Source organism: Athene cunicularia (genome assembly GCF_003259725.1).
Source record: "Athene cunicularia isolate RWA chromosome 1 unlocalized genomic scaffold, athCun1 chr1_part1, whole genome shotgun sequence".
In the NCBI taxonomy this organism is placed as follows: Eukaryota; Metazoa; Chordata; class Aves; order Strigiformes; family Strigidae; genus Athene; species Athene cunicularia.
The window spans coordinates 3,071,802-3,089,645 of record NW_020799091.1 but is presented as its reverse complement, the minus strand read 5'-3'; the positions used below and the strand labels follow the sequence as shown (position 1 = coordinate 3,089,645).

At 42.6% G+C, this 17,844-nt stretch overlaps 1 protein-coding gene across 3 annotated transcripts in view; it reads left to right on the top strand.

Moving 5' to 3' along the window:
• NARS2 (asparaginyl-tRNA synthetase 2, mitochondrial) overlaps window positions 1-15,427 on the top strand; it is a 52,019-nt gene extending 36,592 nt beyond the window's left edge. The window contains exons 8-15 of one of the 3 annotated variants that reach the window (XM_026840977.1): window positions 386-484; window positions 929-961; window positions 2,161-2,195; window positions 2,698-2,764; window positions 4,838-4,975; window positions 6,119-6,216; window positions 8,477-8,503; window positions 14,630-15,427. In XM_026840977.1, the coding sequence (XP_026696778.1) occupies window positions 386-484; window positions 929-961; window positions 2,161-2,195; window positions 2,698-2,764; window positions 4,838-4,975; window positions 6,119-6,216; window positions 8,477-8,503; window positions 14,630-14,774 (642 nt within the window). In that variant the 3' untranslated portion in view covers window positions 14,775-15,427. Of the gene's footprint in view, window positions 1-385; window positions 485-917; window positions 962-2,160; window positions 2,196-2,697; window positions 2,765-4,837; window positions 4,976-6,118; window positions 6,217-8,476; window positions 8,504-14,629 lie in introns of all 3 variants that reach the window. The other 2 variants (XM_026840984.1, XM_026840968.1) reach the window with 2 other exon arrangements.
• The last annotated feature ends 2,417 nt before the right edge of the window (window positions 15,428-17,844 follow it).

Here is a 17,844-nt window from a genome sequence, read left to right as displayed (position 1 = left end):
AACCTCACTAATTAATCTGAGACCAGTCATCACAAATGGTTGTAATATATGTGTTTGTGGCTGACCAGGGCTGCTGCTTGAATATTTTAGCTGTGCTTTGTTCACTGGAGATACCTGACTTCAGATACTGAGGCCACTAGCAGACACTGAAGCCCTAAACCCATAGTAGAAAGAGGTTCCAGCTACTGAGCAAAACTGCTCTTCAGCTACTGAGCAAGACTCCTAATTAGGAGCATTAGCAAACTGGTACCCTCTCACGCAGTCTGACCATGCAGGAGGGCAGAAGCGCCTTCTGTACCCTTTGGCTGATGTGTACTGTTTTATTTATAGTCTGAGACATCTAAGCAGTGTTAAAATTTTCATGCGCTCCTGTTTTCTCTGTTAGGTTATGGAAGATCTTTTCAAGACAGCAACAAGCACTGTGCTCTCCAAATGTCCCCGTGATGTTGAGCTTTTTCATAAATACATGGCTCCTGCCCAGAAGGTAATAAATGTGACAGAAAAGAGTTGCAATTCTGTTATGCATTTTGTGAGCTCTTGGCTGTAGAGAGGCTTAATTTTTTTATTATTCTTTTTTGCTATGTTGTCCTGTGTTAACAAACTGTGAAGAGCTAAAAGTCAGTCTGAGCTTAAGTGATTGTTCAGGGCAACAGAGAGAGGACACGCAACTTTCTATAGCTGGTGGCAAGTGTGGGTAGAACTGTAGCTGTCAGATCTTCTAGTAGCCTCTGAATCATCAGCTCCAATAATCGGGTCCCCTTTCGGCACTAAATGGCCGGGAGTGCATTTTGACCTGTATGTAGATCATAATGCAGACCTACAAATTAAAACTTAGAGGGAAGTAGCTTTTCTGAGTTTCCTCTGAGATCCTGAACCCATAAGAGTGGCTTTACATTTTTACTTTTTGTTTTGTTTTGACCAAGGACAGGTTGGAACAGATGCTGAAGAACAAATTTGTGACGTAAGTACTTATATTTCAATCTGGAAGAGGGCTTTTGGGGGAAGTTCCTATTTTGTATATGTTCTTGTTCTTTCCCAACTCAGTGTCTCCTGCATTAGCATAATGTCTCCAAAAGAGCGTGAACTGCAGTTCCCTTTGTACTGTTCACCAGTTGCCTTGTCATCTCTTCATGAGACAGGCATCTGAATCTGCTGGCTTTTTCTTCCCTGGACAAGATCCTCTTTCTAGAAAATCATCCTCCTTCCAGCATGTACCTGCACACTGGTTTGTTTACGGTCTTGCTTGGTTTTGGCTTTGATGCTCTGTCTTCCTTCACACTTCAATGACTCTCTTGTTACAAAACTATTATTTGATACTTTAAAATCCCGGTTGTTTTTCTGTATCCAACTGCTTGTGCAACTCCTTTTCCCAGTTTTCTGTGTGCTAAAGAACTTGAAGGGTTCTGGTTTCCCTCCTTGGCCTCCAATAATATCTCCTCTTTCCTACTCTTGCCTGTCTCTTCAAATAATCACTTCAAAAAACACTGCTTTGCCTGTTAACCAGGTGCAGCCATGCTTGGGCAACAGGATCATGATAGATCCTCCCTGTGCCGTGTGCCTGCATGAGCCCCATGGGAGAGACCTCAGTGAAGTCACTGCCTCCCTGTTTCAGCCCTTCTCTTCTTGGACCTAACTGATATTCCTGAGAGGACAGAGTTGTACTCGGCTTTTTTTTATGGTCCAAGGAAAAAGAGAGTGAGTCAGCTCATGTCCTTCTCTCTCTTCATCAGCTGCTGGCAGATCTGTGGCATTCCTGGCTTACACACATCAGTTACACACATTGAACCTGTGCCAGTGATATACCTCATTTGGACCATGGCCTCACATAACCCAAACACATGGAGCAATGTATTCTTTCTTGAGGTATTTCCTCCAGAAGCCTTCCTGTATTAGTGAAACCTTGTAGCTGTGTGTAAAGAGCTCGCACTCTATAGGGAATTTGGTTTGTAATTGGATTTAGCTGGTGACAGAGAGATGAAATTATTGTGATCAGGTTACTCTTTCTTCTCTCTGTCCACAGAATTTTCTTGGTACGTGGAAAACTTGTCAGCAAAAGTATCTTCCACTGTATCTTGATTTCCAGTTATCAAACCTGCAGCATCTTTCACTGCATTTTTTTGTTTCCTCTGCCATGATGCTGTTCTTTTTTACTGGTGGAAGTTGGTGGAAAACCTGCTCTCACATCTCTTAGAGGAGCAGAGAAACATTGTCGCAAATAAATCTCACGGGTTTTGCAAAGTAAAATGAAAATGTTTGAGCTACAAGCCCTTTGCACTATGGCCTCTTGTTTTTGCCTAACACCATCCTGAACGGTAGAGATATGTTGTTGGAGCTATGCCCATGAGAGCACATTGTTTTCTTGAAAAAAAATGCACAAATTTCTATGAAGCAATTCTCCACAGAGCTCACTTCCGAGTGAAATGCAACATTGCAATAATGCAAAAGTATCTTGAGAGCTTAGCACTTCCTGCTCTGCATGTAGCTGAAGCACAAGCAAACGGGGTTCTTTGCCATATAAAATGGTTTTTGGATTCTGTCCAAAGAAGCATTGCTGGGAAGTCTGACATCACAGCGCAAGTTGGCATGGCGGTGGGGAAATGCCTCCTTAATTTTCCAGTGTGGCGCTTAGCCAGAAAACTTTCTTGTTATTCCTTTCATAGCTATCTTAGAGACTTTTTTTTTTTCTTCCTCTTGCAGAATTTCCTACAGTGAAGCAGTGGAAATTTTGAAGCGAGCTTCTCAAACTTTCACTTTCAAGCCAGAGGTAGGTAGATGCCTGGTGTCTTGTCACTGTGCCCTGTTCATGTGCACAGCCAGCCTGAACTTTGTAGATCTCCTTTCTGATACCACAAGAGTCGTTACTTTGCACAGGTTATCTGCTTCCTGGGGTGTTTGCTCAGTTGTAACTCAGGTATAACTTTTGCCCTTCAGGCTTGAAATGGAACAATATAAAGAGTGAGATCTGTAGCAGAAGAACTGTAGTGTTTGCAGGGAAGGAAGTGATGAGTTTGATGTTGAAGAACCAAGGATTTAGCAAAGGCACTTCTCTTTCCTTTGTGAGTGGTGCTGAGTGTGTTGTGGATTCAGTAGCAGTCATCTAAGGAGAGTTGCTGCAATACTCCTCAAACAAAAGGAATGATACTAGAAAAGCACCAAAAGTTTGACAAGGACTAATAAGCCAAAACCCTGTCAAAATACCCTGTAGTCTAGATGTAGGTAGAAGGAATCCCTTGTCTTTCCAAAGCATAGATGTTGATGGGGAAAAAGAATCCTTCTAACACTGTTAGATTATGGTTTTCTAAAAATTATCTATTTCCCGATTTCAAACATACACACACTAATAGGGAGGGCATTTGTGGTGGTGTTCACCTCATGTGTATTCTGATTAATCTTTATTTCATTCTGATGCTTTGAGGAAAATAGCCCTCTGGCTGAAGCCACCTTTGTAGCCAGTTGGGTAATTGTCTTGTCTCTGTGTACAAGTGAGTGTAGAGTCTCACATCCTGTGCCTTGATCTGAGATGGCAAACTCAGGATTTTCAGATGAGGAGAGTCAGCAGAATATGTTTCCCCCTTCCCTTTCCACTGCCCCAGTATTCTTTGCCCATCATATAATGGACTGGAGGTCTCTAGTCAAAAGCCACAGAATTTAGAACAGCGCTGTGAGAAGGGAGAAGTGAAGGGCATTGCAGAAGTCCAAGGTTTCTGATAACAAAGAATTGGTTAATAGGATGCTGGGTTTTCTTAAGCAAGAATTAATGTAGCATATAACAGGACTCAGCAGGGAAGAGAGTGGTCAGCCTAGCAAAGCTGATTGCTGTATACAGAAGGTAATACTGAAATAAGGCTGGTTTACTGGGTTGAGTACTGATTTTGGATAGGTTCCTATTTCCCTTAAGCTATGAAGAGTGCGGTTTGGGGATTTTGTTTTGGTTTGTTCCGGGTTTTTTCTCTGATTTGATACCAGATGCTTGGACTTGATGCAGGGATGATCTGGTCATGTTTTGTGAAAGTTAAACCATGTTATTTTCACTGCTTTGCCCTGCCTTAAAACTCGTGAAACTCTGTGTGCTTAGCAGATTTTCCTGGTGGTCTGCGTGAGAAGTTGCTGTGCTTGGTTCCATGTTATTCAAAGTCTGTACTGGGTCTGGCTGAGCTGGAATTGGTTTTCCCCTACAGCAGCCCTCACGGTGCTGTGTTTTATGTTGGGGGCTGGCAGGGTGTTGATAGCACACTGGTGTTGTGGCTACTGCTGAGTGGTGCTCACACAGCACCAAGGCTCTTTCTGACATATTTTTCCCTGCAGTGGGACAGGGTGGGAAAGATCTTGGGAGGGGGCACAGCCAGGACAGCTGACCCCAACTGACCAAAGGGATATTCCAGACCATATGATGTCTGCTCAAGTATAAAGCTGGGAAAAAGGAGGAAGGGGGGGTCACCCTTGGTCCTCTGAGGCAACCACTACACATATGGGAGCCCTGCTTCCTGAGAGGGCCCGACATCGCCTCTTCATGGGAAGTAGAAAATAAATCTCTTTTCTTTCTTTTGCTTCCGCGAACGGACCTTTGCTTTGCTTATATTAAAACCGCTTCTGTTTTACCCACAAGGGTTGGTGGTTTGTTTTTTTTTTCCTATCTTACTTTCTTTCCCTTCTTTGCCCTGTTGAGGAAAAAAAGGGGGAAAGGGGGGGAAGTGATAGAGTGACTTGGTGTGTACCTGGCATTTAGCCAAGTTCAAACCACCACAATGTCTCTCCTGCGCAGGGATTTTATTGTGTCACTTGCCACAGGCAAGATACACTTAAGCAGGATTCCAGGTTCCTTTTGCTGTCTTTACAGTGGGGCTGTGACCTCCAAACAGAACATGAAAAGTACCTGGTGAAGCACTGTGGTGAAGTGCCCGTGTTTGTGATTAACTACCCATACGACCTCAAACCTTTCTACATGCGGGACAATGAAGATGGACCTCAGCATACAGTGAGTCCATGGGTCACACTTGCACTGCTTTTTTAGCTAGGCATGTGTTTTAGCCTTCTGATAAACAGATGAGGGTAGTCTTCTGCTGGGCCTCCATTCAAGAAGTCTGGGGTAAGACATGACCATCAGCTGATCCTGTCCGGCCTTTTTCCTGTTATAGAGAAGAAAACCCCAAAGCAGGAAAAACAGGAGGAGGATGATTAAGGAGTTGGATAGCGTTTTTGCTTAAGTCCCTTAAGTTTGCCACAGTTTATTTGTTTTCCTGGTAAACTTCTGTACTACTAGATGAAATGCCTAGAATTGCATGGCTCCCAGCAGTCCGTGGTTCTGTTGTTATCCAAATGTAGCATCCATGTAATCCCCAGACAGCAGATGGGCACAAGTAGTAAGCTCTTTTTTCCACAAGTCTCATGCTTTGAAGGTGTGATTTCACAATTTAACTGAGAACCTAAAGCATTGCTTCTGCTAAAAAGAACAACTACCCCACCATGTACCACTGTCACTTCAGTGGTTTTAATTCTAGCAACAGTTCAGCTGTTGGATATGAAAAGTAACCCTAGAAAACAAAACCCAAGAGACAGCCAGACCAAACCTAACAGCGTAAGTGGTGACACTGGGATCTTAAGACTTGTATCCAGCACGAGTGCTGTTGATCCACTGGTATCGTTACCACTACAGCTGGCTCAAAGAGTGGGGGCAGACAGGGGACAAACACAAGTTACAGCACCAGAGCAGTTTAAACTCTGAGGGAATCAGGTCTTCAGAAAACTTCCCTGTGTGCCTTTGCTTCCTTGTGAGCTGCTGTTGGGTTCTTTATACCCTGCACAGGCTTGCCTACAGGCACAGGTTGTCACCAGAGTAACCTGGTGGGATTCAGTTCACACCACCTGCTGTAGATATCCTCAGACTGGAACATCACTGCACTTTTTCAGCTTTTCTGTAGACTTAACTGATGGTTATCAATGTAAAGTTCCCTCCCAGCCTTCTCCTGTCAACCAGAGACTTCTCGAGCATGTGCAAATACTTACCTACGTGTTCTGGACTCTGGAAGAATTACAGTAGCTTTTTACAAACCACCATACAATCTTCTGCCGTATGTCGTATGCTATGTGCATGACTTTAATAAGCTTTCTTTCTCTTAAGGTTGCAGCTGTTGATCTCCTCGTGCCGGGAGTAGGGGAGTTGTGTGGAGGCAGCTTGAGAGAGGAGCGACTGCCCTTCCTGGAATCCCGCTTACAGAGGTAGGGAAGACCCATAGGTGCCAGGAGACCAACCTGACCAAGATAGTGTTTCAGCAACCCTCAGTGGTTGGCGAGACAGAAGGGTGGAAGGGCAACTAATGGTGTTTAACAGAAGCCTATTTTTGTCTTAGAGATACCTACAACAGAAGCACAAGAATTTCTTTAGTTTGCAATCACCTATTCAGATAAGTAGGTGTGCAAACTGTCTCTCTGTTTTAGCTCATCAAAGAAGAAGGGTTTATTTTATGCGAGGAGACCAGGGCATCAGAATGCCTCAGCTCTGCTGGGACTGTCTGGAACAGGGTCTGATGTGAGGCACTGCATCCTTGAGCCTTTTCTTTGCAACTTTTGTGTGCAAGAGTGGATTGCAAAGGTGGAAGTTGTCACGTAGACAGAGCTTAAAGGTATTTATTACATTGTGTAATTGAGGAACTGCAGTTTTGGTCAGAAGCTTTGCTAGATGTGATGCAGACAGCCTCAGTGGCATCATTTCAGAGAATATGGTTCTTTGTTAACACTTTGGTAGGAAGCTTCACTGGAAGTGCCCAGGATTTGAACTGTGTCATATGGACTCTTTTTCTGCTGCTTTGTTCTGGATCATGTGACTTTGAGTAATTTTAGGCTAAATTCAGTCTCAGAATATCAAAGCTGCTGCTTAGTTAAAAATAATTGACGTTATAGATGGGGTAATTCTCCATAGACAATTACTCCCTGGATCCTGTCTGATTGCTCAAAAGAACCTTTCATACAATCACAGGATGCTTTTGGGTGGAAGGGACCTTTAAAACTCATCTAATCCAGCCCCCCTGCCACAGGCAGGGTCACCCTCCACTAGACCAGGTTGCTCAAAGCCCTGTCCAACCTGGCCTTGAACCCTTCCCTCTGGACCAATCATACACTTGTGGAAAGCAATTCTGGAGGAGCATTAATCCCAGAGCAACACCATTTGCACATTGGGAATAAATTTGTTGCTTAAATCGGCTACATGCTCACAGAGATATATCTAGTCAGTGGAGAAGAGCAAAATCCATTTCAATATAATGGATCCAAAAGGCGTAGGGCAATTAAAATCATCAGAACACTGGTTCTCAATTTGTGGTGTAGGATGATGTTACTCCCTGTGCTTCCTGCTGCTTTCCCTGTGAACTCTCTTCAGCTGACCCAAAGTACGTTGTTGCTTGCTGTACTTTTTCACCTGAAATTGTTGCCAGTAAAATCTATAGAGTCCACAGCCCTCAAGGTGTGGGGCTGGAGGAGGGGTCCGTGTGGAGGTTGAAGCCAGACTTTCTTGTTTGGCAGGAAAGTCATAGGAATTATTTCAAGCTACAAGTAAGGTGTGTCCTCGGTGACCTTCGAGTACAGCTCTGCATTGAAGATGACCTGGGAAAATAACAGCTCTTTTCACGTGTTTTTCTCAATTTTGAGTACTTGGGATCTGATCTGCTGAGCCCAAATACTTTGTTCAGGCTTTTAAATTCTACTTCCTGCAGACCCAGCATATCTAAGAGAGATAAAGAACAGGATTATTGTCTCTTCATACACACTTCATGCTATAGTTTTCCAAGTCTCAGTGAGGGCTCGCTGCAGTGCACTGAAGATGAGAGAAGTGGTCTCTCATTGCCTACAGAGTTTTCTGTTCGTGATCAGAGAAATGGGGGGGGGGGAATTTTTAAAAAAAAAAACAGATAAATTTGCTCGCGTTCTGCCAGGGCAGGAAAAGAAGAGATGGTACACTGGTGACAATTAGAAAAAGAAGTATTTTATTTAGTAGTTTTTCAGAAGTTGACACACATTGATAAAGCCACGGGTGTTCAGTGGTTTTGTGCACAGTGAAAGGGGAACCATGTAGCCACACACGTGAAGAGAGTTTGACTCATAAAGGAGGTTGGCTGCGTCTCATGGTAAATTTAATATTCAGGCCTGTACTCTCCAAACATTCACAAGTAGAGGTTACTGATACGCTTAAAGTTAAGAATATGCACGAGTCTTTGCATGAATCTGGGATAAACCCTGCATGTTGACAAAATAAACTTTGCATTTTAAGAAGCATGTTGGGAATCTGTTCAAGATTGTCTGCCAATTACCACAACTGACAACCACTGATCATGTCTTCCCTTAATTTCCTGCCTTTCCTTTTTGGACCGAGTTTAGTCATCAGACCCTCCCTTTTCTTGTAGCATTCTCTTCAGGCAGCAAGTGCTGCTTGTGCGAATCTCCTCAGTTCCTTTACTTACCAAGGGGTTTTCTTTTTGTTCCACAGATTAGGACTCACAGATGCCTACCAATGGTAAGACACTATCTTGGTCTGCAAGCTCTATTTCTTCTTTTGGGACTCTTTAAATAATTATTTCTTTTTTTTTTTTTTTTTTTTATCCTGTTCTTGAGGGGACATTTCTTGGCCCAATTGCCCTGCAGTCACTGCCAGTCTAAATGGAACAGCCAGTTCATTTAAACAAGGTTTAATCTAATGCTACTTAGTTTACCTTCCCAATTTGTTCACTCACAGCACAGGTCATTCATTTCAGGGTTGCATGAAGTGGATTAATTTAAAAACCCATAATGATTTTTGATATTAAATCATTAGGCTGTCTTCAGAGTTGAATAGATTCTGACTGCCATTGCATGAGATAAACAGGTTACAGAACCACAAGCAATTTGTGACCTTTAACAGCTCTATGAATAACTCCCTTTGCAAGTGACAGGGCAATTGGGTCGAAAAATCTTCCCTAACAAAGCGGTTGAAGCAATTAAAACTGTCCTGCTGAGGAGACAGATCAACCTTTGAATTAATGGTTTAGCCTATTAAAACGACAGAAGGATCTTAGTGTTCCTCTTGAAAAGTGTTTCTTGATATGTACTTTGTCACAACTACTGAGAGAGTGATAGTGCAGAGAATTTTAAATTTAGAAGAGTATGGGGGGGGGGGGGGGGGAAGAGTAAGTGTAGGTAGGATTGTTCACCTTCCTCTTCCCACAATACGAAATCACTCAGGAACTCAGCCCAGTGCATGGCAGACCTTTCTGTTATCCATTTGCAAACTGGGTGAATTAAATGTCGTCTTTTATTGTTTGCATTTATGGGCCAGAATACACCATATCACTTCATCTGAGGGAAGGATTGTCCTCACCAAGGATGATCAGTTGTGTGGTTAGATGCTGAGATATAGCCTGAGGAAGTCTGCTGTTCAGTGACAGAGCCTTCCAGCACTACTAAGAGCCTTCAGCCCTGCCTCATGCTTCCCTTAAGAGATGATTAAGACATTGCCCGTCAGCCATTTGCATTTTCCTGTGATATGTAGCAATCACATTCTGGAAATTCTTTCCTCCTGTGATCTCGTTTTGGAGGCTCTGTTCTCTCCGGTTCATCATAGATGATGTAACTTCCCAGAGAAGATTAAAACTGTTGTTATCCCCTGCCATAGCAGGGGCTGGTGTCCTGGGAAGGTGCAGGATAGGAGCAATCCTGGATACTTCTGGACTACAGTCCAGAATCTGCCAGAAAACAGGTACATGGTTTGCCAGCATCCATCTTTTCAGTGGAGGCAGCAGGAGAGATTGAAATTAATCTTCTCCAATTTAGTGATTGAATTTAGTCTCCAAAGCTGGCTCATAAACTCCTTGAACAACAGTTGAGTCATTCCTTTTTAAATATATTTGCTGACTTTAGAATGGGCAGCTGTGTGAGATGTGGTCCCTTTTTAAATCTCTTGTATATTGCTGTATCTTTGTTTCTACCTGCTTTCTTCTCCCACTAAGCAAGAGGATATTGTGGGGGTCACTACTTCCAGGACAGCTTCAGGAGTGCCTTGTTTGTGAGAGAATCGTTTGAAGAGGCGACTGATGATCTGAAATACTGTTGTGCTTCTGCCCATTCCTACCTTTTAAAAAGGTTTTAAAAAAAAAAAAAAAAAAAAAAGAGATAAATCTTCCACCTTTGGAAGTAGATAGAACTTCCACTTTGACATGGTCAAAGTCCTTTGAGTCGTCTTCAGTTCACTACATCTTTCCTGTTGTGCACGTTTCTTTCCGTAAAGAATATGAGTTGCAAAAGTATTTGGCGTGATTTTTCAGAGTTATTTTATCTTATTTTCACACTCCTTCCTTTGAACTGTAGATGGAAAAGAGCTCAGTGCTGTAGATGCTGATCTTGGCTAGACGTGGAGAGCTTTGTGGAAGTGAGGTGGGAAAGTCAAGCGATCAGAGTTTACTCTGGAAATTCACTTGCTTGCTTTGTGGCCAGGGAGTTTTGAATATATTGCCTTGTAAACAGGGGACCTGACCCTGTTTGCAGCCTCCAGGTGCCAGCTTAGCAGAGCAACAACAAAACAGGTACTTTGTAATGAACGACGTGTCCCCACAACCATCAGCTTGAGCAGCATTTCAGACAGTCTTTCTACATGTAAGGCACCCATTTCCTCACTGATCATCATCATGCTCATCAGCAGGGAAGATGGCCTCACACTGAAACCTTTACAGTCCAAGTACCTTTCTGATCTTCTGTTGTAATGCTGGTGAAAGTGCACAGTGGCAGAGCAGTGTTATCTGCCAATTTAGGATGGATATTACTGTGTTGCCTTGGCCTTTCTCCTGTTCTGGATAAAGGTTGAGCTGCGTTGGGCTCTTTAACTTCTAATTTTCTTGGAAGCTTGAATGCCAGTGTGTTCTGGTGTGTGTCAAGGTAGAAAGGAGGAGTTGGACTTGAGGAACAGCAACACTAGTGAGCCACTTACAATCCATGGCCAGTGATGGCATTTGTATCATCCTTGAACCTCCTTCAGAGGCCAGTGAAAACAGGTAGCCCATTGTTCTCCTTAGTAGCCACCTGGTCCTATTACTCCTGCTTTGGGGAGGAACCCGAGCGCTGTGCTGGGCCATACAGAAGCAGGCAGAACGTCGGTTCTAAAGCCAGCCAAACCGTGCCCAAACCACACTGGTGGCAGTGGGAGTGTTTTAGGTTGACCTCCCTGAATGCTTTTCTTGTGGATTCCCAGAAAGTTAAGAGCAGAGCCAAAGCAGCCTGAAACCAAAGACAGAGTTTTACCCAGCATCAGAACCTGGCAATGCTTTGCATGTTTATTTCCTGAAACATTCAACAGAATGGTCTTTCAAATGTCATTTCACTAGGAGTTTTTCATTTCCCTCATTTTTTTTTCCTTTTTATTTTTTTCTTGTAAAATATTCAGCTTCATGGACTGCAATATCTTTTGTTCTTTCAGCCTTACGTTTTTCAAGCTAGCTGCAGAGGCTTTAGTATAACAAGGGGTTTACATAAAAGATAAAGATTATATTTGTTTTGAAAGGAAACAGAAAAGAATACATTCTGCTTATGAATGGTCACTAAGAGAGTACTGAGCTTCACAGTGCCTTGCCGTGCAACACAGGGGCTCATGATGCTGATAAAAGGGTATAGATTTTTAAAAGGATGAAAGGAAATGCTTTTCTAACTTGGCACGTAACAAGCTCATGGAATTCATTGCCGGGGGACGTTGTTGCAGTACATACTTTAGTAAGATTCAAATCTCTGAAGAACTACCAGTCCTCCAGGTCCAGAACGTGAATGTTGGGACTTGCTGGGGTCTCAGAAACTTATTTTCCCAATGGAATAATGCTGCACAGTCCCCCAGCTGCCAATGGAGGGCTCAGCTCTCCTCTTAAGTATGAACTACTAGGAGAAATAGCTAGACTAGTTCATGACTGTTTTTGAGGTGAGAAGCATCCAGTGTCTGAAGACTATAGAATGAAGGAAAACCTCAGGGAGCATTTTCCAGCCTAAAGGGAATTTTCTCTTCATCTGCAGGCAGTTACTTTTTCTTTCATCTGGGAAGAATGGAACATTTCTCAATTCCTTTGCTGCTTCTAAGCACAGTCATCAGAAAGGATTCACAGTCTTGATCCTCGGCATGTTTAATTCAATGGACTTTTTCCATTAACTTTAATGGGTTTTGTTTCGCTCCTTTTGCCAAAACGTCTTCTCAAAGTGCTTTGAGATCTACAGATGAAAGTCCTGGATAAGCAAGGGTAGAATTTATTATTATTGTTCATCTGGAAGAAGCTGAGTTATTTCATCTCCTTACAATGATTTTATAAACTCTCTTGCCAGCAGAAGGGGAGAAAATATGCTAGGCTTAGTCTCAACTGTCTTTGCACAGGCTGAGATATGCTTGTAGACGTCATCAGAAATGTTTGTGCTGTTATTTATATTACTAGTTTCAGCTAGAGTTGTCACCAGCTGGTTTGCCAGTTCTGCTCAGAACTACTGAGCTGGTACAGATCGATCTTCCACGGCCAGCACCCATATCCTTCGCATTTTCAAGGTCTGTCTTATTTTTCACAAGTCACCACACTCAGCATCAGATCTGCCCATCACCTTCCTTTGCAAACCCTTGAAAAGCTGCTAAGTGGAGCTCCCCGGGGGCAGTTCCAAGTGTATTAGCAGAAAGTCTTAATGCGGTCTGTATGAAGTGGGTAGAGATGAAGACCACCATGCGGTCGCACAGCCTCTGTGGTCACATCGTAAGCATAATCTTCATCACAGGGTGTGGGGTGGCTACAACTGAGCCTTAGCAAGCCAAGCTAACACCCAGCAGCACAGATGGAAAGCATGTGGGTCCCAGGCATCAGAAAACATCCGTCCCACTCCTAAGCCTGCTGTTCAGCTTGCAGGATAGGCATAACCGTGCTTCGTATCTCGGGGTAGTAGGAAGGGGCAAGAAGTTCTGTAATCCTGTGAAGTTCTGCTTCTGGTTTTACTACTTGGGCAGTGGAGGGGAAAAAAACACTGAAGACTGGGTTGAGTGTAATAAACAGCCTCACAAATTTTAACTACTATTAACAAACTGCAAGAAAAAATAATATTTCGTGGTATAGAAGGTATACTGTCAAACTGAGTCTGCCAGGCGATCTCTTGCAGCTGTAGAATTTGTTGGAGAGTATTTTTATTTTGCAAGTAAAGGTGATCAGGGGCATTGCTTTGGCTTCACTCTGTTAAAATGTGGTCTTCAAGCCAACGAAATTCTGAAGTCTAAGAAAGCACACATATATTTACATATTTAAGTGTACTTGCTTAAATATGTATGTATTTATAATGTATAATTTACATATTACTATATATAAAAATATATATATACACACACAAATATACTTTTTCCTTGCAGTTTAACAGTAGTTAAAAGTTGGGAAGCCATTTATTACAACCAACCCAGTCTTCATTTTTTTTCCACAGTGTTTTTCCCCCTCTGCTCCACTGCCTAAGTAGTAAAACATACTATGCATTTATGTTTAAGTGTACTTGATTATTTTTTTTTTAAACTGGGATGATAAAATATTCATACACAAAGATTAGAAGCATGTAATACATCTGGAGTCACTCAATCCCTTACTAGTGCATCCATACAAAGAAGAATAACTTTGTGGCCTCGGCAAGCTCAGAAGTGGCCCCATAAATCAGTAGAACCACTGAGATGTTTTTCATTCCTGTTAAAATAAAACTGTTGGTGACAATTTATAGCTGCAAATATAATTCTGTGTATCACGTCAGCTACAGTCCAGATGGGAAATGGGGAATTCTAAAGAAGAACACCATCATAATCTCATTGACACCTGTATATTTGAAATATCTGCTTCCAAATGTTTTCTGAGTTTCCTGTGCACAACAGGTGCTTTTCTCCAAAATGAAACATCTTGTTCCAGATGTCATTTTTGGAGAAGATATGTCCAAGATTTTTTGCTGAGTTACTGTGGAAATAAATGGATTGGTCTGTAAAAGTGATTGGAGAAAAAGTAACAAAAAGCCATTGTAATTAACTTAAAAGAAAAAAAAAAAGTGAAGGAATATTCATCAGACAGCAAGACCTGTTGAGGCTTCTGAAGAAATTACTGGAAATAACATGACTTAGACTATTGAAAACAAGACAGAAAATGAAAGGGTTTATTCTAGGGCAGATTTCGGCACCAGTATGGCAAGGGCTAAACAAACCCAAGCGGGCAGCTCTGTCTCTGACAGCAGAAATGTTTGTGATTCTGTAGGAACCTGGGTTTGTGCCTCTGCTAGGAAAATTTTAGATACTAGAATTTACAGAGATGCTCTCAATATGAGCAGAGCTGTGATGTTCAAGCTGTTCTTTGTACCCAAATGAGTTCTTACTCCTAAACAAAACAGGGTCTAGCGTATTGGCAAGGCATAGCTACGCTGGTTTAAATGCCTTTGCACTTGGGGTTTCTGCTAATACGATTGTCTGTCAGGGAGCTGCACCTCTTCACACCCCTGACCAACACCGGCTGTGTTGGCAGAAATCCACAGTGGTTAGGGTCAAAGGGAAGTAATTAAGATGGAAACCAAAACCCTAGACAAAAAGCTCTCTGTAATTACATCAGCATAACCGTGCTGCAAATGTAACTGTCTGTTTAAATTACAGGTATCTAGACCTCCGAAAATTCGGCTCAGTTCCTCATGGAGGCTTCGGAATGGGGTTTGAACGCTACCTGCAGTACATCTTGGGAGTTGACAATATCAAAGATGTTATTCCTTTCCCCAGGTTTTCTCACTCCTGTCTGCTGTAGCTCAGCAGCTGACTCAATATGGAGAAAGCTGCGAGTGTGACTGTATGTACGTAACATGCTAGGATATGACTAAATGTGTCTTAGTGGCAGATTGAGATAATTTTTATATGAAAAGTGAAACTTTTGGTAAATTTAATACCGGTTTATCGAAAAAAATATATGTTCTGGTAAGATTATGGAAGCATGCTGGCAGTTAATTTGATAGGAGTTCATGCCTTCAGTGCACTTCAGCAGTATTAATAAATCCCACATAACTGAAGGGTTAAGATTCTTGTGAAACTAGTGCAAGCCTTAGAAGTACTGAATAAGCATTGGTGGGAGGTAGTGGGGGTTTTATGTGAAATATTAATAAGGAGGTGTGACCTAAAATGGACTGGGAGCCAGGACTGCTGTGAGGCTTTAATAAGCTTTAATTAAATGCCTGAGCAGTGCTTTGAAGATTGAGTGTTATAAAATTGCGAAGTATTGTCATGGCTGTGATGCATTTGCTCTTACAAAATAGCAACTGTAAAGCATGATTCTCCCCACCTCAGATTAAACCTTGTTTACCTTGGAAAAATCAGCCAAGGAAAAATGTCATACTGGAGCTGCTGGAGTGAATTAGGTGAATGATGTTTGATTTTGTGAATCATCAATAAAGATGTGCACTGGGTTGTTTTGTAACTCTGTTTGGTTTCTTCTTCTGTTATAAAACTGTAGCACTCAGCATCACAGGGTTTCCTTCAGTGTCTTTGGTAGATGTTTCCTTTTCTGTATGCCCAAATTAGTTGCACAACTTCTGTGGGAGATATCTGGTTTCTGTCTCCAAGAGAGCACATGTTCATAGCAGGAAGAAATGTTCACTTAGATGAGAGTTCATTCATCTCTCCAGAATCAGCTCGCAGTCTATTGGGTTTATTGGTGGTTTTTTGGTTGTTATTAGTGAGAAAATCTCTCATGTGCTCATCAGACCAAGCAGTTTTGTCCATATTTTGAAACAACAAACCTATGCTCCCAAGCACTGCATATGTATTAAGTAATTGCTTATCACTATAGGATCTGAACTGCTTGCAGTCTTTAATGGGTTTATGCTCTCAGCTTCTCTGCCAGGTAAAGAAATACTCATTTCTGTTTTGAAAGCAGGATTATAGGAAGATCAAGTGACTTGCCTAAGGCAATTGGAAACCACTGGTTTATTTGAGACTGAACTGAGGTTTTCCAGCATCCTTCTTCCCTTCCAAATTATCACAATCCAGCAAATGGTCATTTGCATAGTGCTTACTACTCTGGAGCCCAAGACGGCTGCGGTGTAAACAACATATATAAAGAGGAAAAAGCAAAGTAATAACCTTATTGCTAATGAACCCCATGTAAATTGGCACATACAACATGAAGTGACTGCAGAACAGCCCTGAAGACTTCTTTTCCAAGTAGATGAAAGAGATTGAAAAATAGTTATCAACTAGCATTGCACTGGTAATATTGCAGTCACAGTTCTCTCTGGTAGGGCTGTATAATACTGCACCTGCAGTATCTAAAAATACATATTTATGTCATGTGGCACCTGCCTTGTTTTCAGTTTGGTCCACGGCTGGGGCTTTTATGTGCAATGATCATGCAAACAACATCATCACAAGGTCATTACTTTGGGGGGTTTGTTGCGTGCCCTGAGACATCCCCTGTGTATCGAGATTTTTATTTTTTTTATATCTCTTTTGTCTGCTTGATTAAGCAGGTGTTAACTGTGCGTTTGCTGGTTTGCATTTCCCAGTCCAGCCTTGAGTTGGTAAGTCTGGTTCCACGAATCGGTTCGAGCACCTGCCGTGCCTTTGACACCACTGAGAAGTTCCTACATCAGACACCCGAGTATCTTCCTGCATTTGGACCATCTCTCCTTTTAATGTGTTGTCTTAAATGTTATTGCTGGCCTTTATGTTTTGGAATTACTTCTCTCAGCACAAAGATGTGGAAAAAGAACAGCTGCCAAACAGCCCCATCTATACCATGTTCCTAAATAACTTGCGATGAGCAGGTGTCCTTATTGAGATCCTTAGTCACTGGTTCTGTCGCAGTCGCTGTAGATGAAAGTGCTTGAACTGGAAGCCCATCTGCTGAAAACTGACTGGGTGGATGGCAAAACCATCTCCTGTCCACTCTGCTCTCATCCCTGCAGCAGCTCTGGGCTGGCTGTGTTGGTTTTGGCATCAGCGGGCTGTTGTCAGCGGGAGGTGGTTGATTGTGCTGTGAGGTGCCAGATCTGATGGGCAGGGTGGGTCTGAACAGCGACAGGTGAAAAACAAGGTGTAGAGAAGACGACAATGGAAAGTGCCAAAAAGTGGTAGAATGATGTGGCATGAGTCACACGTTACGGGGAAGGAGAGCAGGACTGTTTTGAACAGGCTTGCAGAGTGGCTTTTAGGGCCTTGTATGAGGTGACAGCTTGCAAGAACCAAGAACTGGTGTGATCCACCCTTCATTCTTTGCCTTGGTAAGAGGTTGTTGCAGGACAGAAGGGAAAGGTTGAACCTTTGATTTGTAGATAGGCAGGTATATGAAGGTTTATGGTAAGAAGGAGGTAATAAGGATGTACCATTAGTGGTTCTTCATGTGTTTCCAGCTAGGTGTCCAAGAAGAGGAGTCTCCTCAGTCTTCTACATCTATTTCTGTTTCATTTAAAGGTACTCTGTGAGTTGGAGATCCAGTGGGCAGGATTGAGCCAAGAGGCCATTGCCATTTGGTCTAAAAGCTTATCCGAAAAGCTACCCTCAACAATCTGGCAGAAGAAGCAGGAGGAGAGCAGGGTTGTTCCCAACAGAACTAACCAGATGAACAATCAGGCTCAGAAAGGAGAAGAAAGGGTTGTCCAGTCTTGGAAACAGTCTTCAACGTGTGCTGTTTACCCTAGCGGTGGGAGAGAGGAGAAGGTAGAGGCTGAGGCCCGTGTGCATGATGATACTACTTAGGGTTAATACTGAGAGTGGCGTTCTTGTGGGAAGGTGGATTTACGGGTACCCAGCAAGGGTGGGAGCTGCTCTCCCCCTCCAGGCTGGCATTGTTCGCCTTGTGTTGTGTATATATAACATGGGCTGGT